This window comes from Stenella coeruleoalba, assembly GCF_951394435.1.
Source record: "Stenella coeruleoalba genome assembly, chromosome: 14".
Taxonomy (NCBI): Eukaryota; Metazoa; Chordata; class Mammalia; order Artiodactyla; family Delphinidae; genus Stenella; species Stenella coeruleoalba.
In genome coordinates, this window is record NC_137160.1 from 11,057,750 (window position 1) to 11,084,807 (window position 27,058).

The 27,058-nt window shown below is 36.8% G+C and overlaps 1 protein-coding gene across 1 annotated transcript in view; it reads right to left on the reverse strand.

Moving 5' to 3' along the window:
* Window positions 1-27,058, reverse strand: part of CDH7 (cadherin 7) — a 124,206-nt gene that overhangs the window by 11,644 nt on the left and 85,504 nt on the right. Inside the window, exons 7-11 of the mRNA XM_079942346.1 lie at window positions 25,461-25,714; window positions 12,775-12,911; window positions 11,395-11,516; window positions 10,593-10,710; window positions 6,224-6,475 (exon numbers count right to left, since the gene is read on the reverse strand). Coding sequence (XP_079798472.1) covers window positions 6,224-6,475; window positions 10,593-10,710; window positions 11,395-11,516; window positions 12,775-12,911; window positions 25,461-25,714 — 883 coding nt within the window. The remainder of the gene's footprint in view (window positions 1-6,223; window positions 6,476-10,592; window positions 10,711-11,394; window positions 11,517-12,774; window positions 12,912-25,460; window positions 25,715-27,058) is intronic.

Below are 27,058 nucleotides of genomic sequence, written 5' to 3' on the forward strand. Positions count from 1 at the left end.
TTACGTATTGCCCTCATTATTTTCTCTGCAATTTAACATTTTTTGCTTAAGTAACACTATCACTTACAAAACCAGGAAAATAGTTTCCTGTTGAACCAAATCATGAATGGTCTCCACAGTTAAGAGCAGAGCAAATACCGTTTAGGTCTTGGTAGATCAGGGAAGAAAAGTGAAAAGGTGCATGACAGCTAAACATCCAGCTGGCTACCCTGGACACACTGGAACTGGAAAAGCTTGAATTCCATGTAGTAGACAGTGGTTTCCACAAATGCCTTCTCAAACCTGGAGGTGGGCCAGTCTAATTAATCCCCACTGTGTCTGAAGAGCTAGAGGGGATGTTATAGGACTTCAATTACTTGGACCTAAAGGTTGAAATAGGGAAAGAACAAAACTTAATATATAGTCAATTCAGTGGCAGTTTTAGTGAACAGGAAAAAGCTCCTCTGTACAGACTAACAGAAAGAAACTAGCTGTAATATTCTCTGAATAGATGTGCAATATTTAACATTGACACCATACATTAAAACAAAACAACTGAAATACTTTCCAGTTATTTCTGGAAAAACCACTGAAGTAATTATTTAAGGTCAGTCATTCATAGATTTTGGGTTTTATTTTTTAAGTGCTTTCAGCCTGGTAGGAAAAAAACTGGGTATATCAACAATTACAAATTTTACTATGACAGGACTTCCCTGGTGGTCCAGTGGTTATGACTCGATGCTTCCAATGCAGGAGACATGGGTTCGGTCCCTGGTCAGGGAACTAAGATCCCATATGTTGTGAGGCATGGCTAAAAAAATAAATTTAAAAAATTTTTAAAAATTATGTGAAAATGCATAATGAAATTTTTGTTGGAGTAAAATATTTATTCAAGCCTTAGATTACTAAACTATCTTGCCATATATTGATGACATTTTTCTACATGAAAAATAATTGCGGCATCTGCTTGATAATTTTATCATGCACTTTGAATATGAAAATAACATCTCCCGTTCAAGTGTACTCAGTGTAAATAAAGGAAACCTCATGTTCTGATTTTTGGATCATCTCAGAGAATTCAGGTGCAAATAAATTATAGAGGATGACAGCAAGAGTGAGAAGGAGAGAGAAATCAGAAAAGAATTCACCCATAAACTTAGAAGAATACAAATACAGGTGAAGACCGACAAATCCAATTTCACTTCAAATCTTGAGAAAAAAAAAGAACTACATGTGAACAGCTTTTAAAAAAATACTTGCAAGGTGTATTTCTTTTAGTTTAATCCAAAAGCAGTGATTGAGAAAAGGAGACCTAGAATCTGATGACTTAACAGCCACTAAATTATACCTCTTTTTCCTCCTCTGCAAAGGGCTGTGATGCCTCTGTGATGCCTCCCAGTAATATTCTGAAACCTTCAGTACACCCCCTTCTATGTTACAAGTAGCTTTAATTTATCACATCAGTGGAACACAAACTTGGCATGTAGTGAAGCATGCTTTTTTTAGGCGTCTAAAGTGCAGATGTGTCCCCAGTTTCACTCTTAAATTGAACTTGATCCTCAAATTCTTCTCCCCTCTTCACCTTGCTTTTTTCTAACAATATTTGTCCGGAACCCTGAAAAGGAATGAGTTACAAACACTGGTGCCTAGTGTCTAGAAAGGAGGTGTTGTAAAAAATGAGTCATTTGTGCATCAGAAGTCAGGTTCATACCAGGCTGTGCATCCCATCTGCACCCCTGAGTACTGGCTCTGGCACCTGTCATAAAAACCCAGAGCCTATAACAGAAGAGACAGAAGCAAAAGAGTAAAAGGTCCTGGTTATCTGCTCTAAAAAGTTAATCAGGTGGCAAGATACTCTTTCTGAACTGAAATGCTAATATTTGAACATACAGATTACTAGGCAGAATCCTTACTGGGAAGAGGAAGCTGTAGACAGAAGCATTGGGTTCCAAACTGTATTTCAGTACAACAGGCTCTGTTTTGACTTGTTGTTCTTGTAGAAACTTTAAAAAAAATGAATAAACTATGGAACATAAACATTTGATTTTTAGAAGTGCAAGAGGTGTTCCTCAACTAGTGTCTCTATAAGGAAAATGCTCAAATTTAACAAAAAGACTAGTCCTACTTAAAATCCCCCAAACCTATGACTTTACCCTGAAATGTATGTATGTATGTACACACACACTCATATCTATCATATGCAAGAATGAAGTCTAATACAACTATTTCACTTACTTTCAGTAACAGCTACATAATTATTTTAAATGAATTAGAATCACCAAGAAATATAAATTGCAAGGTCACAGATGAAAGTATTTTCTAAAATGAAGTAGGCTTCATTAGAGGGACACCCTTTAAAAACAAAAAAGTTAACTGCTGTGCATGATTAAATTCTAGGTAATACAATTTTATCTTACTCCTTTGAAATCAGGTATAATCTAAACTGTCTGTGATAAGCTAGTCAAGTTCAAAAGGAGTCATCCACACATCATCTACCTATGTCCTTTTTGGACATAGGGCCAGTACCAGTCCCTCCCCCTAGGAAGTCTGCACAAGTCCCTGGACCATCCTCACCCACCAGGGGGCAGACACCAGAAGTAAAAGGAACTATTAATACAAACCTGCAGCCTGCGGAAAGGAGACCACAAACACATAAAACATTAAAACAACATTAAACACACCAACATTCACACTATAGAGATCCCAGAAGTAGAAGAGAAAGGGCCTGAGAAAATATTTGAAGAGATTATAGCTGAAAACTTCCCTAATATGAGAAAGGAAACACTCAAGTTCAGGAAGCACAGAGAGTCCCATATGGGATAAACCCAAGGAGTAACATGCCAAGACACACATTAATCAAATTGACAAAAATTAAATACAAAGAAAAAGTATTAAAAGCAGCAAGGGAAAAGCAACATACAAAGGAATCCCTATAAGGTTATCAGCTGATTTCTCAGCAGAAACTCTGCAGGCCAGAAGGGAGTGGCATGATATATTTAAAGTGATGAAAGGGAAAAACCTACAACGAAGAATGCTATATACCCAGCAAGGCTCTCATTCAGATGCAACAGAGAAATCAAAATTTTTACAGACAAGCAAAAGCTAAGATAATTCAGCACCACCAAACCAGCTTTACAACAAACACTAAAGGAACTTCTCTAGGCAGGAAAGAAAAAAAAAATGTGGCCACAACTAGAAACAAGAAAATCACAAATGGGAAAGCTCACCACTAAAGGCAAACGTACAGTAAAAGTAGGAAATCATCTACACACAAATATGTTATCAAGACCAGCAACCATGAGAAGAGGAGGGTACAAATACAGGAAATGGGAAATGCATTTGAAATTAAGAGACCAGAAACTTGAAACCTCCTCTCTCTCTCTCTCTATATATATATATACACACATACATACATATATATATAACTATATCAAAACCTCATAAGAACTGCAAACCAAAAACAAGATACACACGAAAAAGAAAAAGGAATCCAAACAAACACAATGCTAAAGATAGTCATCAAAGCACAAAAGAGAACAAAAGAATGAAACAAAAAAGACCTAAAAAAACAATTCCAAAACAATTAACACATGGCAATAAGAACATACATATCAAGAATTACCTTAAATGTAAATGGATTAAATATTCCATCCAAAAGACAGACTGGTTGAATGGATAGAAAAATAAGATCTGTATATATGCTGTCTACAAGAGACCCACTTCACATCTAGGAACACATACATACTGAAAATGAGGGTATGGAAAAAGGCATTTCATGCAAATGGAAATCAAAAGAAAGCTGGTATAGCAATACTCAGACAAAATAGACTTTAAAGACTTACAAGAGACAAGGAAGGACACTACATAACGATCAAGGGATCAATCCTAGATGAAGATATAACAATTGTAAATATATATGCACCCAACATAGGAGCACCTCAATATACAAGGCAAATTCTGACAGCCATAAAAGGGGAAACCGACAGGAACACAATAATGGTGGGGGACTTTAATACACCACTTACACCAATGGACAGATTGTTCAGACAGAAAATCAGTAAGGAAACACAGGCCTTAAATGACACATTAGACCAGATGGACCTAATCGATATTTATAGGACATTCCATCGAAAAGCAGCAGAATACACTTTCTTCTCAAGATGGACCACATCTTGGGCCACAAATCAAGCCTCAGTAAATTTAAGAAAACTGAAATCATCTTTTCAAACAACAATGCTATAAGATTATAAATTTACAGGAAAAAAAACCTAAAAAACACAAACAGGTGGAGGCTAAACAATATGTTACTAAACAACCAATGGATCACTGAAGAAATCAGGAAATAAAAAAAAATACCTAGAGAGAAATGACAACAAAAACATGACGATCTAAAACTTATGGGACACAGCAAAAGCAGTACTAAGAGGGAAGTTTATAGCAATAAAATCTTACCCTCAGGAAACAAGAAAAATCTCAAACCTAACCTTACACCTAAAGCAACTAGAGAAAGAACAAACAAAATCTAAAGTTAGTAGAAGGAAACAAAACATAAAGATCAGAGCAGCACAGGGAACTCTATATTCTGTAATAACCTTTATGGGAAAAGAATCAAAAAATGAAGAAAAATCTCCATTCTTTTATATATATATAATAAAACAGTCACCTTGCTGTACACCTGAAACTAACAACTATATACCAATAAAATTAAAAACCAAACAGAAAACACCACAAAGAAAAATCTTTATCTTCTCATCTAGGTTATCCAGCTACTATAAAATACACAACTTACCTCTTATTAATATTTTTTGAAACCTGATAGAGAAATAATAAGCACTTTGCAATGGTTCCATATTTTTCAACTTACTTAGTCCCTTATACTCTAATTAGACTTTAATTGGGAATTATTTGCCATTTCTAATGAATTTCTAAAAGTTTTGGCGATCTATGTGAAGCTATATGAAAAAAAGTTTATTTCCTTCTAGATTTATTTGGCTAGCTGAAGTTATAGAAGATAATAGCTTCCATTTTTATGAGATCATTTACACAGTGTATTAGTGAGTATGTCTTAGCTTGGTTAATAGGTTGAGAACTTGCTTCATTGATAACACTTAAAATTTACTCAATGTTCACTAGATGGTTGGCACATGAATTATCTCATTTAATTTTCACAACAAGCTTATGCGTCTAGTTCTATTCTTTTCCCCTTTGAGATTAAGAAGCTAGCCTTAGAAGAAGTAATGTTTTCCTGGTGAAGAGCTAGTACATATTGGAGGCAGTCATAAAAGCTAGGTTTTATCGAACTCCATAAATCTTGTTTTTAAACATTATACAGTTATGACTCCCATTGCTAAATTCTGCATTTACAAAAATATAAGTGAATTTAGAAATTATATTAAACCCCAAGAAAACACAGAGTACAGGCTCAGATGCAAAATTAAATGCTTACTGTCCTTGCTGTAGGAAGGTACACTTTGCCCTCACAGAATGTAAAGGAATAAACCCATTACCCAATGCCCATGTTGGATACCTCCCAATTTTTAAAAGGATGCTGCATAATCTCTTATAAAACTGCAATTCTAATATGAGTTATAAATCTAACCTAACCACATAACAAAGTAATCATGGAAAAGTATAATTAAATGTAAATTCTTCTTGGGAAATTTTGCCCTGCTGAAATTTCAAACCTTTTAAGATTCGCAAATAATTATAAAACCCACCTTAAATCTTAAGAGAGGTAGGATGTAAAGCCATCATTTCTTTTTTTTTAAGCCCCCATATTCATTGGTCTTTTTTCATTATGTATTTCAAACACACAGGCAAGAATAGAGACTAATATAAAGAGTGTTCATGTCTTAAGGAATTAAATATCATAGATTCCACCCAAGGCCATTATTTCTAAAATAAGCATATTATCAAAGCAACATAGAAAAAATTCTCTTTAATACAGTTCCTGGAATTCTAAAGCAAACAGCTGGGAGATATAGTAAGTGTTTTAAAAATCTTGAAAAAATTCAATTTTAAACATAAGCCATTTATCTTCACTTTTTAAAAAAATGAAATTGATAATTTTTCTGAGTTATCACTGGAAAGTGTGGCCAGTGATCATAGATTGCTCTGTGACCCAAATACCATGGATTAGAATATCTGCATATGTTCTCAAAAGGTATGAAGAGGAAAAGAAAAAAGTTCTGACCTATGGTGGTGTGACTGCTCTTACAGAGCAAGCATTGCAAACAGTACCTACCCAGTAACGTCAGGACACAGGCCAGTATTGCGATCAGGGCTCCCGTGCTGAGGCCAGCAGGGAGGACGTAGGCCTCGGCGTTGCAGGTCTGGGCTACCCCATCTGCATCACAGTCACAGACACGGATGGTGAGGGTGTTGGTGCTGCTAAGTGAAGGTGATCCACTGTCCACGATGAAGACTGGCAGATAATAAACAGATTGCTCCTGTCTCCGGAAGCCATTTCTCCTGGTGAGAATTGAGGCTGTGTTGTCTAGAGTAAAGAAAGCAAATGCATGGAACACAAGATTTCTGATGGACTCTGTCCCACCAAACTTTAAGGACCTAAATGTAAGGCCAGAAACTATCAAACTCTTAGAGGAAAACACAGGCAGAACCCTCTATGACATAAATCACAGCAAGATCCTTCTTGACCCACCTCCTAGAGAAATGGAAATAAAAACAAAAATAAACAAATGGGACCTAATGAAACTTAAAAGCTTTTGCACAGCAAAGGAAACCATAAACAAGACGAAAAGACAACTCTCAGAATGGGAGAAAATATTTGCAAATGAAGCAATGAAGGATTAATCTCCAAAATTTATAAGCAGCTCATGCAGCTCAGTATCAAAAAACAACCCAATCCAAAAATGGGCAGAAGACCTAAATAGACATTTCTCCAAAGAAGATATACAGATTGCCAACAAACACATGAAAGAATGCTCAACAACATTAATCATTAGAGAAATGCAAATCAAAACTACAATGAGATATCATCTCACACCAGTGAGAATGGCCATCATCAAAAAATCTACAAACAATGCTGGAGAGGGTGTGGAGAAAAGGGAACCCTCTTGCACTGTTGGTGGGAATGTAAATTGATACAGCCACTATGGAGAACAGTATGGAGGTTCCTTAAAAAATAAAAATAGAACTACCATACGACCCTGCAGTCCCACTACTGGGCATATACCCTGAGGAAAACAGAATTTAAAAAGAGTCATGTACCAAAATGTTCATTGCAGCACTATTTACAATAGCCAGAACATGGAAGCAACCTAAGTGTCCACTGACAGATGAATGGATAAAGATGTAGCACATATATACAATGGAATATTACTCAGCCATAAAAAGAAACGAAATTGAGTTATTTGTAGTGAGGTGGATGGACCTAGAGACTGGCATACAGAGTGAAGTAAGTCAGAAAGAGAAAAACAAATACTGTATACTAACACATATATATGAAATCTAAAAAAAAAAAAAAAAAAAAATGGTTCTAAAGAACCTAGCCAGGACAGGAATAAAGACACAGATGTAGAGGTGGACTTGAGGACACAGGGAGGGAGAAGGGTAAGCTGGGACGAAGTGAGAGTGGCATGTACATATATACATGACCAAACGTAAAAGATAGCTAGTGGGAAGCAGCCACATAGCACAGGGAGATCAGCTCGGTGCTTTGTGACCACCTAGAGGGGTGGGATAGGAAGGGTGGGAGGGAGACGCAAGAGGGAGGGGATATGGGGATATATGTGTATGTATAGCTGATGCACTTTGTTATACAGCAGAAACTAACACACCATTGTAAAGCAATTATACTCCAATAAAGACGTTAAAAAAATAAATTAATTAAAAAAAACTTTATCTGACTTAAGTCACTCTCCTTAGCTTCTTTTGACAGAGAGCTGTATTTCCAAATATTGGTTCATGTGAATACATTTTAATACATTTATGTCATGCTATATGGTTATATCCAAAGAAACAGTTATAAAGTAAAACTGAATGGGGAAATGTTTATACATCATTTATTACATTACCTGCAACTCTGTAAAAATTACATATACCTTTTTACTAATCTTAACATTTCAAACCATATGCTTATAAAGAAGATAATAAAAATTAACAGGTTAAGTATTTTTGCATCATCATCAGATAGCATAGGTGAAATTTCCAATCCATCTTTTCTTGGACAAGTTCCAAGCCCAATATAGAAGTAAGTAAAATAAGCCACTCTAGTTTTAATTAAAATGAATATGCATAGATAGTCAAAAGAGGAATTATTGGGTAATTTTTAAAAATCCGTACTGGTACATAGGGTTACCAAAACACCATGTATATAAACATTTTGTCAGTGATAAAATAGGTCAATAGTGTTTAATTTATAATATATTCAATATTCTGTTTCATCTAACCTATTATGGTAATTATGAAACTTAACAGTGATCAGTAAGTCTGTATGACACAACTGTGATTTCTATATCAGAAATAGATTTCTTAATCTGCTAACAATTTGTCCAGTTAACTTGTCTTAATTAATAATGGAATTTATGTGATTTTAAAATTTAGAGCAATTAATGAAAATATAATGGAAAAGAAGGAACACCAGGACCATAGTTTTACCCAGTGTGCTTTATCCAGTGACATGAAAGAATGAACAATACTCTAATGAAAGAGCAAGCTGAAATCTGTTCTGTCTCGAACAGCACAGAACAGCAAGCGCACATGAGATTGGAATTGTAAAATGTAGTAGGAAGAAAAGTGTTTGGTTTTCAGATTCCAGCTGGTAGGTTTTTATGTAAACAAATCTTTTATTTTAAAATGTATGAATTCAAGAGTGTTCGTTGAAAAACTACACATGGAGTTGTTGAAGCATATTGTCTTGAGTATGTTTCTGTACCCTTGACACACCCCTAGTCTTTGCCTTACAACCATTCAGATGTTATACATATTTATGATTTGATACACAAAGTTTTTTCAGAGTTGTTGATTTGTAACCTAACATGCCTGACATCAAATCTCACACACACACACACACACACGACACGTTGAGGAGCACATGCTAAAATGCCCAATATCTGATGTATATGATTTTTAAATTTACAGCAATGTTCCCATGTTGAGGAACATAATGTTCACAAAAGAGATCATAAAATTCATCATGTTCTGTATGTGCTTCCTAAAATGGAAGTCAACGGATGAACTGACGTTCTTTCTTCCTATTCCTTATGTTTTCCTCCAAGATTCCCACAGATGAGGGAGCTCTAGGCTTGCCCTTGGGGAAATCTTTCAACTGTGTGGCTGTGTCAATGTCCTGGAAATCCAGCCATTTTAGTTCCTGTGCTGTCCTACAATCATGGTGGTACTGGATGATAACAAATGAGGGAAACGTTCAGACCCTTCTTGGGGAAATCATAAACTCCCCTCTCTGCATTTGTGCTGGATGAATGCAAATGCTGAGAATTGTCCTTTCCAACTATGATTAAGTCAGAGGGTTTGGGATTACCCACACAGAGAATGTGCTTCCTTTTATGTTACTACAGGAAAAAGACAGTATCCTCATTTAGCAGAAAGTGGGATCAGAAACATGTATTATTTTCAGATTGAATTTCTGAGGCCAAAGTTGAATTTCCTGCAGTAAAATAAGTGGTGACTTCAGGCAAAAGCATTATAATGTCCATCTCCTGAAAGCAAGTATTTTTAGAGAAGCCAGACTTAACTAACAAATTTCTACATTTTGTTTATCTGAAAGCTGAGTAACACATTCAAACTTGAAGAATTACATTTCCTATATTGTTGGGGTATAATCCTTTCTCTATACAGAGAGAGAGAGAGAGAGAGAAATGTATTCAAAATTAGACAATAGATAGCAAGTTCTCATGCTTCCTTTGAAAGTTTTTACAATTATCTATATACTGTCTCTATGTCTAGAAGTATATATATATGTTTATATAATTGAGCAAAACCAGAATCTACCTATAGGTATTTGTAATAATGTTTCTATAATGACATTTATAAAACTGATTAAGAGTGTTTATCTTTGAAGCAGAGAAACAGGATTTGGGAGGATAGGGAATTCTTCTTTTGTAATTTTCTATTTCTTTGCATAAAGAGTATATTTGTTATTTGCATGGATTACTTTCATTTTTATGTTAAAAATAAAATGATAACTGATGTTGGCATTGAAATATTAAGTCAAAGTTGATTTAGGTTGAAATGTGTTGCCCAATTATTTTCCTAACCTCTCAGGTTATGCCTAGGTAGTATAATCCTTGTTAAGGCATTTAGCTGGTCCTCAACCATCCATAGATACTCTGCATAAAGAGCTTGGTACACAAGTAAGGAAGCAAATGTCTAGAAGAAAAGACAGAGAGAGATGGATCTGGCTTCCCCCCTTCTTTGGATTTAGGCCTAAAATGATTTAAGTAGCAGTTCCTTCTTCATGACAGCAAATCCATAGATAAAAATTACTTAAGGGGCTCACCGCCCTATAATTAATGTCCTCGCTGATATGAAGAAAACAAAAATTACATTATCAGCATTCCTGAGTGAGAAAAAGTACTTGCTTAGAAAGCTTCTACCTGTTGCCTCCTCTGACGAAAAAAATTATACCTTACCTTTGTTATCTTTCAGTGAGAAGTTGTGGTTATTCGTTGCATCCATTGTTAAGCTGAAATAAAACTGGTGTCCATTGGATGGCTCATCCTTATCGACAGCACTGATTTTCTGGATAACCTAGGAACAGAGAATGTAAAACTTGAAAGCATGGTGTGCTCGGCTGTTTTGTGAGGCAGGACAGAGCAACTTTACACAGATGATAAATACCATCTTCCTGACTGAGCTGTGGGAGGAGAGGGGGCAGGTGGCGGTGTCAGGTGTACTAATATGAACCCAATCTAAAAAGGGCTCTGAAAATCAATCATGTCCTTTTCAAAATTCATATTTGAATTTACTTTTGTGAACCTCAGAAATAAGCTGTACCAACTGATTACACCATGTCAGTAAACATCACAGGACACTGAGAATGTGGATGAGTGGACCAAACCACAAGATTACACCACACTTAATTCTTACAACTTCAAGGTACCTAAGCCCCGCTGTGTAATGTGGGAAGCGGCCCAATCGAGCTTAACATGCCGTAACATGCTGTATTTCTCCTTAAAAAAGCCTAAGCCCTTAACCGTTTAGCACGGCTTTTACAACGTTTACCTTTTCTTCCAGAGGAATTTTCATCATCCCAATTAAACAGAATTTGAAAGTTCCTTTAATATTAGTTTATGCTACACATCAAAGCGTGAGTTTTGCTGAAACATGCTGATTACATTTTATCTTAAAGCTGGTAGGATTTCAAAGGCAACCGCCGCTGGGCATCTTTAACGGAATCGCGAACGAGGAGCGTGGCGTTCTGGAGACTCTCACCTGGCCTGGCTGGGCATTTTCACACACGGTGGTTTCATAGTCCATGGCAAATTCTGGGGCGTTGTCATTGATGTCAAGTATAGTGATGGCCACGTAGCCTCTTCCTATCTGAGATGGATTCTCTAATAAACGGGAAAACGTTTTATCATTTACAGACACACCTCGTTCTATTGCACTTCACTTGAATGCGCTTTGCAGATACTGTGTGTTTTACAAATTGAAGGTTTGTGGCAACCCTTCATCGAGCAAGTCAATTGGTCCCATTTTTCCAATAACACTTGCTCACCTTGTGTCTCTGTCACATTTTGATAATTCTCATAATATTTCAAACTTTATTATTATTATCATATGTGTTATGGTGATCTGCGATCGTGATCTTTGATGTTCCTAATGTTCCTACTATAACTTGCTGAAGGATCACACGACAGTTAGCATTTTTTGGCAATAAAGTCTTTTTTAAATAAAGTGTAAACATTGTTTTTTTTAGACATAATGCTATTTATTATATACTTAACCGATTACAGTATAGTATAAACACAACTTTCATATGCACTGAGAAACCAAAACATCTGTGTGACTCCTTCATTGTGATATTCACTTTACTGTGGTGCCCGGAACCGAACCCACAATATCTCCACGGTCTGCTTGTGCTCAGAGTAAAGCTATTACTCCAACCTCATCTTACTTAGGAAACTCATATTTAAAACGATTAGAATCAACCAAAAATGTTTGCCTCTCTAAAGCACAATCTAATAAGGAAATGACTAAGACTTGAATAAAATCTAGAACCACAACACTGTAGACTGGAGCCATGGAAACTCTGATACAAATGTCAAACACACACACACAGTGACAAATAAGCCAGGAATTTCAATATTCTTTGATGCTAGAGCCGATTTTTATATGAATATGTGTATATATTATGTACCTATTACATATGTATATAACATGCACACAGTATGCATTGTTCTCTCAATGTTTTTCTTATCAAGGACCAAAATTAGTTCCATATGAAAATGTAGAAATCTGGGTGTCTTGGTTAGAGATCAATTTACTATTTTTTAATAAACTATGGGACCAACCCCATGTCAGCGTAAATGCAGCACAAAGTATGACCACAAAACAAGCAGAAGCCCTCTGAGGGTAACTCAGGCCCATTATTTTATGGTAATAACCTCTTTTCACTAACTTTGTAAGTATTAGCGAATAAAGTTAGAGGATATAAATATTTCGCAGCTTGAAATTAGAAAATTTCAAAATTTTGCTGAATTCAAACAAACACCTAGTAAAATTCAAGTCACAACTGTAAACTCATGTCAACCCATTCTCCACTCTCAATGTCCTCCCCATCCTAATTTAACGTTAAACGTTACAACTTACGGCTCTCCATTGCAAGGACTGTGATATTATGAACAGCGTTTGTCTCTCGATCCAGAGATTTGGCAGTTGTAATAACTCCACTGTTGGCATCAATATTGAAGTATCTCTCCAAGTCTGTGTTTCTGTCAATTGAATACCTAATTGAATATTAAAAAAAAAAAACCAAACACTTCAATATTTTTTGTTTGATTATAATTTGCTGAATTTATTTCATTAATTGCACAGCCAATCACCAAATTCTGCTGACTCCACAATCTGTCATACTAACATAAAATATGTCTAGTTTAAAACTTCACCAGTGTTCCAGTTGATTCATAACCTGCTTGTCAGTAATCTCTGCTTTTCTGTCCAACAGTACAAAATAAAGACAATAGTATAATTATCTTCACAGTGGATTTGAATATGCCATTATAAACTCCAAACTGTGGCTCCTAAGAGACATTCTCATCAGATATAGTAGCCCTGGTCACGATCAGAGGTCCCTCTAAAAGGAAACATATGTAGACATCTAACCCATTCACATATACTTAGAAACATCTTTTGTTTTAATAACACCAGGTTGGTCTTAACCTTTCTGTTTTTATATTGCTCACTCAGGGGCCTTGACCAGGGTTCCACAGACATGTTTCAAAGCAGAACCCCTCAGTGTGGAGAAAAGGGAACCCTCCTACACTGTTGGTGGGAATGTAAATTGGTACAACCATTATGGAGAACAGTATTAAGGCTCCTTAAAAAACTAAATATAGAACTATCGTATGGTCCAACAATTCCACTCCTGGGCATATATCCAGAGAAAACCATAATTCGAAAAGGTACATGCACCCCAATGTGCATAGCAGCACTATTTACAATAGCCAAGACATGGAAGCAGCCTAAATGCCCATCAATACAGGAATGGATAAAGAAGATGTGGTACATATATACAATGGAATATTACTCAGCCATGAAAAAGAATGAAATAATGCCATTGCAGCAACATGGATGGACCTAGAGATTATCATACTAAGTGACGTAAGTCAGACAGAAAAAGACGTATATCATATGATATCACTTATATGTGGAATCTAAAAAAGTGATACGAATGAACTTGTTTACAAAACAGAAGCAGAAAAAAAACAAAAAACAGAAGCAGACTCACAGACTTTGAAAACAAACTTATGGTTACCAAAGGGGAAATGTAGGGGCAGAGATAAATTAGTAGTTTGGGATTAACATATACGATATAATCAACAAAGACCTACTGTATAGCACAGGGAACTCTACTCAATATTCTGTAATGACCTATATAGGAAAAGAGTCTGAAAAAGAATGGATATATGTATATGTATAACTGAATCACTTTGCTGTACACCTGAAACTAACACAACATTGTAAATCAACTATAATCCAAAATAAAATAAAATTTTTTTAAAAAGTAGAATGCCTCAAATTACATAAATATTTTGGCATGTAAAGGATTTTCTCAAAATTATCTAAATATTAGTAAATAACTACCACTCTACTCGTATTCTTGTTCAATTATGCTATTTTTTGATTCATATACAAAATTCACCCTTCCCTCATTAATGACTGTCTTCAAATGCCCTTGTCTTTCTAGGTGGGTGAAATAAGGACTCTCATTTAAAAACATAATTACACAAATGAACAAATGAACAAACATAAACACACCCAATTTCAGAAAGTATTCTGTTTCCATAGTAGTTCAACTACGAATCATCTACTACTAGTCTGCTATATAACAAGATGCAAGAAACTTAAAAAGGAAAGAGAAGGCATAGGAAAATGTTACCAAAAACCTGACCACAGATCAACAAATATTGTTTTTGTGCAGCAACAGGTATTTGAGAATATGACCAAGTTATTTTTGATGGCTTCTGTTTTCTTGATGGCATAGGAGACAAGGTTGTCAGCTGAGACAGAGAGGAGAAGGTGGTTTGAGGAGGAGAGAAAATTCCTTTTTTTTAGAAGAGACAAAAATGCATATACTAGGGAGAATATAATGGAATAGCTGAGCATCGTGGATTGCCCCTTTGAGACTTATGTCCATTGACTTAATGTAAAACCAGTCATCCCGTTTGTCTGTCTTGCTTTGTTCTCATCTAAGTATTCGAAGATGCATAAAAAGGAGAGGGTTGGGTTTAACCAGTCATGGACAATGAGAGGAGAGGAGGGTTAGGAGGATAAGGGTACCAACATGTGAGTGATGATAATGAAGGTCCACGGTCTCTAAGTTTGTAAGAGAGAACTGAGGAAATAAGAGAAGGCAGATTGACATCGAGAAGATTCTGGTAGCAGCAATCGGTGGTGGGACTTTACCAGGATGCAGAATTGCTGGAGTGGGAAGTAGCTGACAGAGAATGAGATGCCTGAAGTCGATTTTCAACAGTAGTAGTGTATCTATGAGAGTTAGCAAGCCAAGGCTATGTTCATAAGAATCTATGACAAAACTGAGGCAGAGAAACAGATCACTAAAGCCAAGACGACCAAGAAAGTGAGAAGCCAAAAGTGACGGTGGGGAGAAATAAAATAATCTGCGTACTAAAATCCTCAACAAATCAGTGTGATTACTATATATTTGATGGTTGCTAGCAACATGAAAGATTTTGAGTAAAGTATGGTGATGCAGTCTACAAAAGAGTTGAGAGTTTGAAAGGGAAAAGAAAATTAAATAGTTTGAAAATGGCAAAGGCAGTACAAAATGTACTCGCCCTCACCTCCAGGATCTGTGCTACATGAGATATGAGAGGAAAAATAAATCTTGAGTTTCCCCATACCCCCTACTTAGCCTCCTTTTATTGTAGCTAAGTGTCTTTATTCAAATCAAAATCAAACCATTGTACTTGAGCTATCCACCCTATCTGCTGACCTCAAGAATGTTTTTCCTGGGATTTGGATCCTTTTCCATCTATATAGCTTTATTTGAATCAAAAACATGTGTGTTTTCTATTTTAAAAAACAAATTTCTTCCATTTGTGTCAAGTTCATCGTTGGCCTCCATATTGTCAAATCCATGGTTCACTTTTCTGTTCTTTTATTACTTTCTATCTCATTTAAATTTACCGCAATTGACCACTGATGACTCCTCAAAACACATTCTCCTTCTGCCTTTATTAATACCACGTATTCCCTGTTGTTCTCCTACCTCACTCTCTGCTCCTTTCAGTCACCTCGGCTAGTTTACCCTCCCCTTTGAGACCTCTGACTACTCACACTCCCCCGAAACCTTTCCCACGGATTCCCTTCTCTTCTTGGAAAAACACTTTTCCTTGCAACTTACAGAGTCCTATAGCTTAACTCACTTCTATATTTTTGATGACACCTACATTTATATAAAATCTCCTTGGCCAACCAAACTTACGTACTGAATTACTTAGTAGAACCACATAAATACACAATGTGCACTGAAATGTAACATGCCCAGACCAATGTTGTCTCCTAGCAACGCCCAAACCTCCTCCTCCCTCACGCGTTTCCACCTGAGCAAATGACACTACCAGTCACTTGCTTACTCAAACTAAAAACCTAGATTTGTTTTTCTTTCTTGTCCCTGCATCCAAGTTGTCAATAGTACTTGACGGTAGATATCATTCCAAGCTACCGCCTCCTTTAGCCTAGACTTTGCATCTTTTTACTCCTTATCAACATACTTCAATTCTTATTGTCTACAATCTATTTCCCACACAACAGCCCTGAAAACAAGAAATGAGTTTATTTAATGTTAAAAATAGACTTTAATTTTCAATTACATAGAAGACCTAGATTTTCTCCTCTGAAATGTTGCTTTAGTCAAAACATTATATGCCAATATTTCATAGTATTAACATATTCTCTCTCTATGTATGCAACAATGATACATATAATGAATTATATGTATAAATATATATTATATAGATATATATATAATCCAATGGTAATAGAATAATTAATATTAATGTTTGACATGAAGATTGTAACTCAATACCCATGCACTCATGCATCATCGAGCCAATACTAAAAGCCTGAATTGTCCATTTTTTTCAAACTACTATGGTAATGTTTGTATATTCAGGAAAACACAGACTTTTAGATTCTTACAAAGCAAAAAGGCCTTGAACTTGGCATATATCTGTCTTAATGAGTTCATGTAATCCCCCACTGAGCTAAAGTCAATAACTAAAACATTTGCCTCTATTATCAATAGTCTCAAAACTCCCAGCATTCGAATAAAGGATATTAAACTTGAGAATTCATTTAATATGTTAAATATCTCCAACTTCTGTTCACCTCAGAAAAACCCCTATATCTTTTGGGGATGTAGTTATCACCTGTGCTTCTATAAATTTTGAGAAGAATGGACACCAAAGTTTCTATCATCCAAATACTAATTATTTCTAAATCATAAACTCTGTAGCTTCCACTTATAACTTGAGTGTATCTTTATTTTTTATTTCTTTTAAATTTTTTTCTTCCAGTTTTATTGGGATATAACCGACATACAGCACTATATAAGTTTAAGGTTACAGCATGATGATCTGACTTACAGACAACATGAAATGCTTACCACAATTCAGTATATTTTTAAATAGTTATAACTCTTACTTAGCTTTCACTAAATAGCCTCATATATATGTATTTGGTATTTTGTGAATTATTCTGATATTCTTATGTCTCCCTTTCACTCATTCATACATTCAGCAATTAATCTGGAGGACCTGCATGCGACGCTCTATCTCAGGAAATACAGTATATAAACAAAATATTTGGAAAGGTAGCAATCTATAATAAGTATTTAGGAGAAAACCAACAAATTGCTGTTCTCAATGAAGGAAACTGGGACAGGTGTGGGAAGAGACTGAGGAATTATGTTGAGAAGAGGCGGAAACCTGGGCAAGGACCAGGAGTAGACAAACCATGGAAAATAGTCACAGTGGTTATTATATTTCTTAATCACAAGGACTTGAGATACCCCCAGTATTAAAGGGGTTCCCTATTTTCTACCAGCCCCTCTGGACATGCAAAAAGCAAGAATTTATGTGTGAGACATTAGCTAATGATAAAGTTACCTGAAGGGGGGAAAAAAATCCTTAACCAAGAGAAATAAAGAAAATATGGGCACTTTTTAGAGTGAGCGTGGGAAATTTTCTCTGAATTAGAATCTGGGAGGGCTGAGTGAGCCAAAAGAGAGGAAGTGTTCTGAAGAAGTTGGGAGAAGCACACTCTTTGCAGCTCCGGATCTACTGGCTTAAAGACAGAGAAATACAGTTGCCTGAATCAATTAGAGGCTGAACAGGAAAGAAAAGGACTGGTGTTTCTCTAATCATGACCCAAAGTTATCTTTAAAGCAACTTCTGCTGCAGTTAGTGGTGTGCACACTCACAACGATCCCTCTAGTTTCTATAAATTACAACCGAAAATACTTGACCTCTTTCACTGTATGTCGGAGTGACCAATGAAAGAGATCGCTTCCATATTTTTGCAGCACCAGCAGTTAAAGCTTCTGCCCTCTCCATTTATTATGCAGACACCTCCAAATCTCAATAACCAGCCTCAATCCTTTTTCTGAGATTTCCTAAACTACTCCAGATACCGGCAACATCTTCAACTAAAGCTCAGAATATCCAAAGGCAGATTCATCAACCTGTCCCTCCCTCTAAATATACTGAGAATGTAAAACATATACATTTTTTCCTAATCCTCAAACAGCTATGTAAGGTCATGTGTGACAGAGACTTTTACTTGCACACCTAATATCCACTTGCCCTTAGTTCTTACTAATAGATCCCTGCTTTTGTTGAAGGCAACCATGTGTCCAGCTGAAAAACTACACTTGCTAGCCTCCCTGCAGATGCAGTGTCCTTATAGCTAAGGTTTAACAAATGAGATGCAAAAGAAAGTTGTGTTGAGCATCACTGAAAAACTCCCTCAAGGATAGGACAGAGCTGCTAATTCAACTGGCATTTGATTTTTGCCCCTTCCCCTCTATCTCATGTGGGACATGAACACAATGGACAGCAACCCAAAAGTCATCTTGTAAATATGAGGTGATGAGTGCCTGACACAAGAAGCCAAGCCCTTGATGACATTATCCTGCCAAATTGCCAGTCTTTGACTGCCTGGCTCCAGACTTCTCATTGGTAGGTCATTAGCGTTAAGCTTTGTTTCAACCAGCCAAGCACAATTTCTAACTAAGGCAAGCTGGTACCATTATTGCCGTATTCCAGTATTGGACTTTAAAGTCTCACAGCTGGTTGTTGATGGAACCAGGATTCAGAACCGCGTCTGTCTGAACCATCTTTCCAGTATATATCACATCGCACATAGATGAGCTTTTAGTCTCTACTACCTACAACTCTAGAATTCAGCCTCTTTTCATTTTTTTTTCCACCGCTCTATCTAAAACTCTAAGACAGTTAACACTGATGTATTCATGGATTAAATGACAATATGGTGTGCATCTCCACTGAGGTGCCTTTCCTCGTGTTGGCCCTTCTTTATTCCTATTTTTTCCTCCTTCCAATTCCTGTAGTCCTACAACTCCTTAAAGACAATCCTGCCTTGGTAAGGCACAAGCCTTCCCAATTACTTCAGAAATCGAGCCTTTTTAAGAAAGCCTGCAGTCCATAGGGCCCATGGACTTCACTACCAGCTCCCTGTGCTGCACCACCACGAACCACAGACTGGGCCATATTTACAGCCACAATCCTGCATCAAACCTACCGTACTAACTTGGGCTTTTCATTCGCCATTTGTACTCTTCTGTTTCTTTATCTGCGAAATGAGAAAATTTTACAAGATGATTTCTCATTTCCAGATTTAACACTGGATTTTTTTTTAATAAGTTTTCGCCTAAGATCTCTCCTCCAGCTAGATAACACGTGGGTTGGGACCGCATCTTATATATCTGAATATCCTCAGTGTTCTGTGCGTCTGAAACAAAATCAATCCCCTAATAAATGCCTGTAGTTACAAGTGCTGCTGTTCAATGAGCTGTGAAGATCGACTAAAATGGCCCTCTCCGTATTCACAGGTAGTATTCGTATCGCCCAGCTACGGCTATGCATGTTGATAATCACAAATAGAGTATGAAGGTGAGTGGGCTACATGAACGCAAATGCTACTCCCTATATGGAAAAGATAACGTAATAAACGCCGACAAATCTGATCAATAGAAATAACTGAATCATTTGAGTTGAAACCTTAATCGCTTAAGAAATTTATGCACGTGTGCATGTGTGTGTGTGTGTGTGTGTGTGGCTACAAGCAGCATACAGGTTTTGATACCGAACTTGCTAAAATCCTAGAACCACATTTTCTAACTAGAGTCATGTTTATTTATAACAGCGGAATGTTAACGCTTGCCCGATAGGGCTTTAATGAGAAATAAATTACTTCAAAACCAGCTGTTGAGTTCAGTATTTAGTGGTACCACTGTCTGCAGCCTCACCCCCTTCTTCTGATAATGGCAACTCAATTTTCCCTTGTGGATTTCAATCTTCCCAATCTCATGCAATCTTGATGGGACTCACCATGAAAATGCCCAGAACTTCCTGGGTAAGAGATGGACACGTGTCCTAAGACAGGACTAAAAAAACTTTCCAAGAAATGTGAACCTTAAACAGAGCCATGAGGAAAAAAGGGGCCAGTGGTGCATCCACTGCCACGTTCAGAAGACACTGTCAGCTCACTCGTGCTGCTCGTATTTATAGAGAAACCTTCCTCCTCTCTTTTCTGCAGACTGGCTGTGCAACCTTCCCTTTAATTCTGTGAGATATTCACAGAATTTAGATTAAAATAATATGTACAAATACATGCATGTATACAAGCCACTTAAAGTACACACTGAATTATTCAAACACCCCACATGTGCTCAGACTAGTCACACCACATAATGTAATATCCGATATTATTTTATCCCCTTTTTTCTGAGGACATACCACACCAGGAATGCCAGAAGAGCCTGCAGGTGAATATTATTATCATCCTTGTATCCTTGAACATAAATACAACGCTAGCTCTGTATTTGGATTGTTAGAAATGCTGAAAATGATCTCCATTACTTCTCAATCACCCTTCTTCAAATCTGATCTTATTTGTAGTAATATGTTTCAATTCATTGGCTGTTTTAAGCACAGGGACTTTGGGCTCGCTGTGCTGCCTACAGAAATAAATGTGCTGGTTTCATAATACGGCACTAGACCCTTAGGATATAACTACATAAAACATAAACAGACCTTATGTCTGGCGTGTCCAAATCCTGCCGTCCCTCAAAGTCCAGCTCATGCATACATTCCTTCAAATGAAGTCTCATGTCCAATGCCCTTGGAGTGATTAGTATTTATCTCACAATTTACCCTCTGACAGAGCTGCCACTTTTTCCCCTTGTATTGTTTAACTCTTATGGAATCTTATTTCTTCAGCCAGAGTGTAAGCTCCTTGAGGTGAGGGGAGATGTTTTATTCATCTTTGTTTTTCCTGTATTTTCCCAGTGTCGTGCACAAAGCAGGTTCTTAATCAATGTATGCTGATTCACTGGTCAGTCTACGGATGCTGACATGAAGAAGTAATAGTTCTCTGAACACTAGGCTGTGCTTACAGTTTTTGCCATCTTACTGATGAGAAACACAGAAGCAAAGCTTTTACTCTTCAGAAAAATGATGAGAATCAGCAGAACACAATCTGTCCTTCCAAGTTCAATAGATAGAGCCTGATATTTGGTAGTTGGGGCCAAAATTTACATGAAATGGTAGGCAACTGCATAAAAAATACAAAGCCAGAAACATGCCAGCCCTCAATTACCCACTTTTGCTTTCAAAAAACTCTCTTTTTTTTTCTACGTAATCTCAAGTATTACCCAATTTCCAGCTTTGGCTTCTAATTTTCATATCAGGAAAGAGGACGGCAAAGTGTACATGAAATGCTGGGCCAGGTAAGCCCTCCGGATAGCGGGCAAGCTGTAACAAGACATACCAATTCACAAAGGTGTCATATTCTGGCCAGCCGCTGGGCTCCGGGTTCATTTAATCTTTCGATCTACTTTTACTATACTTCTAAACAGTCAAATGGAACCAAACGGCAAGGTTCCAACAGTAATGTAGATGCCCTCATCTTCTTTTAAGGAAAGGGCAGATGCAAAGAGCTTTGGGTTGGTACATTAATGGAATAGGTTTAAAAAAAAAAAAAACTAGGCAAGGCGTGGGTCATGTGGGAAGAAGATCTCAATTTACCTTGCTGGAGGCAAGTACGTGTATTTCTTTCTAGAATTCTAATCTCTTGCCCCATATATCAGAAAATATTCCAAATGTAAATGGCATATGCTAGATTTCAGTATTACACTACAAAGAATGTCAGTGAATTCAAACACTAATTATCCACCCTCCCGTACTCTTTTACAATTCAAATACTATTGGCCTAATTTTAAACAAATACTGCTTTTCCATTCCTCTCAGAACTACGATATTCCTCAAGGTGCAGAAGCGCAAAGCTCACAACTGTAAGAGTCTTCAGCTTCCGTCTCGGCCTGGAGATTCACTTTTCCTAGGACCTCGGCAGACAGTGTGATCTGCTCCTCCACTGGCCTCTGTTAAGAGGGCTTACATCTTGATAGTTGCTTGAGTGCCCAGTGCAAATACATGTTTATGTCCATTAAACAACTGTGTAATATTTTCTACATATTGGAAAATATGTGAATACAAACCAACGTTCAATACAGATTGCCAATACAGTTGCTTGTAAAATATGTCTCTCTCCATTGACTTTATTGACCTTGAAATAAAAATGCCATGAAAACAATAAACTATAATAATAGCGATGTACAATGATAGTACATCCTAACAGTTTAGTCATGACTGACAGTTTAAAAGCATCAGTTATTTTCCCTTTCTCACTTCATCTTCAAAAACCTCGGGACAAAGCAGGGATTAAGTGTTGCTTTTCCTTTTTACTGGGTTATATGGAAACTTAGGAGGCTAAGTGACATCCCCTAGGATACTCAGAAAACAGCAGTGCTGGGAAGAGAACAAGTCTTCTAGAGAATGTCACTGCTAGGAGTACCCATCAACTCACCAAACTACACAACGAGGAGGCTGGCCTCTTATAAGAGATCATAAATGGATAGGAAAAGAGAAATATGTGAGAGACAAATTCAGAAACAAATAAGCTATGAGTGATTGTTCTGACCTTATGAAAAATAGTGCAAGGCAACGAAATGTTGCAAGAATACAAGCATGAAGCCTAAGTCAAGAAATTCGTTTTACAAAAGCAAAAGAAATATTCACACACACACAACATTTCACTTCAGTCTGAACAAAATCTCTCCCTATTTGTGCAACTTAGAGATTAGAAAAGGATGTAAGAGGTACTAACCTGAACTTTCAAGGTCACCTTGATTAGTTTTAAGAAAATAAAAATGAGGTAAAAATACAGCGTTGGCCAGCTGCTCTTTCATGGACGGAAGTCACAGAGATCTTCACCTCCAAGGTCAGCAGAATGCAGCCTTTGGCCCTTTCTATCTCTGTGCTTCAGGGAGCAGACACAGAACTCACTTCACCTCTAACTCAAGTCACTACCCACTTGGTCCTACTCTCCCTTCTCCTTCCCCAAGTTATTATATAACATTGCATTTATTCCAAATAAAATATTATTAAAAGTGAGATATTTACACTGAAAGGCTTTAACAGGATAATACACAGGAAATGGGTAAAGAAAATATTTTTAAATAAGATTAAAATATCAATACCATAAATCAAAATTTTCTTAAATCCTTTCACTCACTGACGTACTGAATTGTGATACATATTAGTGTGTCTCTTTATTTTCCCAGATCCTCAATTTCATGAAGGCATTCTCTCTTTCTCCCCAGTAAATCAAGTGATTTAAGCAGAAGTCAGACTACCCTGAGTAGCTGATGTATGACTACGATTGTACTGTGGTTGGTTGTCCTTGGGGGGAAGGAGACAAGTATGTCACTAGAGTTGCAATGCGATAACAAAACCCAAATTCAGATTTGTGCACATCAGTAGGACTCGGTAGATGGAGCTGAGCTTAAGTCAGGGAGCTGTTTGACAATGAAGCCTGGGCTATTACAGGGAGGAGGCGAAGGCTTACTCCATCTGAGTACATCTGTGACCCACAGATATTTTAGTGCACAGAAGGCTACATTCTTAGAAATGGTTTATGACCACTGCATTAAGAGTAAGATAGCCTCCATATAGCCTGAATTTCTTGTAAAGACAGAGAAGCAATGAGTATGACTTCATTTATGGAATAAAAATTGGTTTATACCAATTCTTTGCTAGGCTATGATATTACTGTCAAACAAAAGAGAAGGAAAGGAGAGTACTAATTACATATACACACACATATATATGATTATTATTTACATGTAAATAATAAAATGATATTTTATATTATTAAATGTGTGTAATAATTTATTTATATAAGTAATAAGCCTAAATCGGCTTATTATTTTAGGAGGAAAAATGAATATGCGCTCTTAACTAAAAGTCATTGTCTAATGTATAGATATTTTTCTTGATACTCTGTAAGCAATGCCCAGACTTAGTTCAGAAGTTAGCTCTAAAGCACTTAGCATCATTAAATATCAGTTAAATCTAAAAGTTAAATCTGTTGTTAGCTTTTGTAATCAAAATCCAAACCATGACACTGAAAAATATTACTTACGAACCCAAATTAAGACATGAAATACAATGTAATTTCTGGTATGTTCTATATACTTATTTAAATATTATTAAATATTTACTTAAAAAGACGTGCTTTATGGGCTTCCCTGGTGGCACAGTGGTTGAGAGTCCGCCTGCCGATGCAGGGGACACGGGTTCGTGCCCCGGTCCGGGAAGATCCCACATGCCGCGGAGCGGCTGGGCCCGTGAGCCATGGCCACTGAGCCTGCGCGTCTGGAGCCTGTGCTCCGCAACGGGAGAGAGGCCACAACAGTGAGAGGCCCACGTACCGCAAAAAAAAAAAAAAAAGACGTGCTTTATCATATGCACACACACAAATACATGCATATACAAAAACATGCATGTAGCTCTCAGATTGTAAAACTATAGTAAAAAGTGTGAACTGGAATGGTGTGATATTTTGAAACGCCTACATATCATCATTCTGTTAGTACTACAGAGTTGGTTATAACAATGTGTCTACTCTCTCTCTACAGGACTACTGAAAGGACATTTTAAAATAGTCCTTATATAGAGATATGGTATTATTTTATTTTTTATAAGTGGAATTAATAAACTAACAAACATATACTATCCATATAGACCAATATACAAAAGGGGTTGTTGAAAAATTAACCTCTAATTTAAATTGTTTATAAAATTAGTTTTCTAACATCTGCATTTATCCTACAACAAGGACATGCATCACTTTCTCTCTGAACACAGTTTGTGTTGAAAGAGCTCAGGATAACTGGCTGAAAAGGCACATCAGCTCTGCTTGTGGATGACAATGGTGCCTAAAGATACTGCCACACAATAATGGCCTTGGATAATCAGGTGACACATTTTCGAATTACTAAAATGCTGCATTGTTCTGATGTTGTTTCACTTCTGCAGCTATGGCTCAATATGTACACAAAACTGGTTTTTGTTAGCTATGACCCCAAAGCATCGTAACGTAGAGACATGAGTTGTGAATAAAGGCACATTGTCGTGAAATTACAGAAGAGGAGAGCAATGAGCTCTTACCTCACAGGGCTGTTGGAAGAATCTGGGTCATGAGCTGCTACGGTCCCAATGATATTCCCAACTTGGGTAGCTTCCGACACCTCCATGGGGTACAGGGGTGATGAAAATACAGGGGGCTCATCCACGTCTTCCACAATTATCTTCACGGTCGTCGTGTCGCTGAACGGTCCCAAGCTTAGAAAGCGAGGGTCGGCGTCTCTGTTTGCAGCTTCTATCCGTAGCGTGTAACTTGTTTTGGCTTCAAAATCCAAGTCCTATAAAGAAAGTTGTTAGGAAAATTAAATTAAGGCAAAGCAGAGCCTTTTCATTCATGCACGTCAATAAGCATAGTATGGACTCAGCCAGGAAAATGCACCGTCAGCATTCCAAAGTAATAAATAATGATGCCAATGAGAATCCTTGCTGCTTTCTGGCTCATAGACAATGTGGTAAGTCCATCTGAGCTAACTTAATCCACTCTGCCGCGGTACACTGCATGGGCAAATGCAGGTCTTTAGAACATTATTTGAATGACAACTGCTATGATTTTAAAATCTTTTCCGAGAGGACCTCAAGGTAGTATTCTTGAAGCATGTAATTTAACTGCAGTATCCAGGGGTGCACATTAAAAAGGAAGAAAAATATAACTTTCCGTTGAATTTCTCATTTACAAGGTCATTTTCATTGATTTGGGGGACCCCTTTACCATCCTTAACTTTCAAGTGTTCCAAATGTAGCTGTAGCAGAAGAGGTGGCATATCGAGGTTATACAGCCTGAACACATAGCTGATTCTTCTTGATGAAGCACCCACTGTTTTCTCTCTTCAGTATTCCGCCATCAGTATACACTGTCTCTCTCTCTCTCTCTCTCTGCCTCTATTTGTATTACAGGGTTGACAGTTATATTCTAGAATCACCATCCTGCAACTTTTCAACAGGATTAACATGCTAACACTTTTCTCAAAAACAGTGACCCAAGTCAAACCATAAGGTAGCTTAAAAAATTGTAAGGGCCATTAAATGTTGTACTAATGAGGCACCATCTGTGAAAAACAGAATTCTATGCCCAACAGGTAGAATTTGTCTGTGACAATCACATGCTTCTCTTTCTTCAAGGGGTACAGAGAGTCCCAGCTTGTTGTGACTTTCAATCTCAATCTCACCACTAAAAAACTGTCCCAAAATATTTGTTACATTTAGTGATATAAAAACAAAAACTTCAGAAAGAAACCAGTAGAAATACTAGCACATATAAAGCATAATTTACTTGTCATTTTTATGTGTTATTTAATAAAAAAGCATTAAGAAAAATGGGCTAAAATGTACTGCTGAGAACTGTAATGTAAATGTATCCATCATGTGTATGGGCGTATGTGTGCTATATATGTGACAAAATGCACATACCACTTATATAAAATGTAATAACACATATATATAAAATATAAAAATATATACTATGTGTGTGTTATGTGTGTTTCCACATAAATAGGACATGAAGAGATTCCATGGCTCATCTCTTTTTTATACATGAAAAATATATAAACCAATACTCAAAACAGGCTCACAATATCTAGGCCAGAGAGCACTTTACTCAAATGTTTATCTGCTTAACAGCTGTC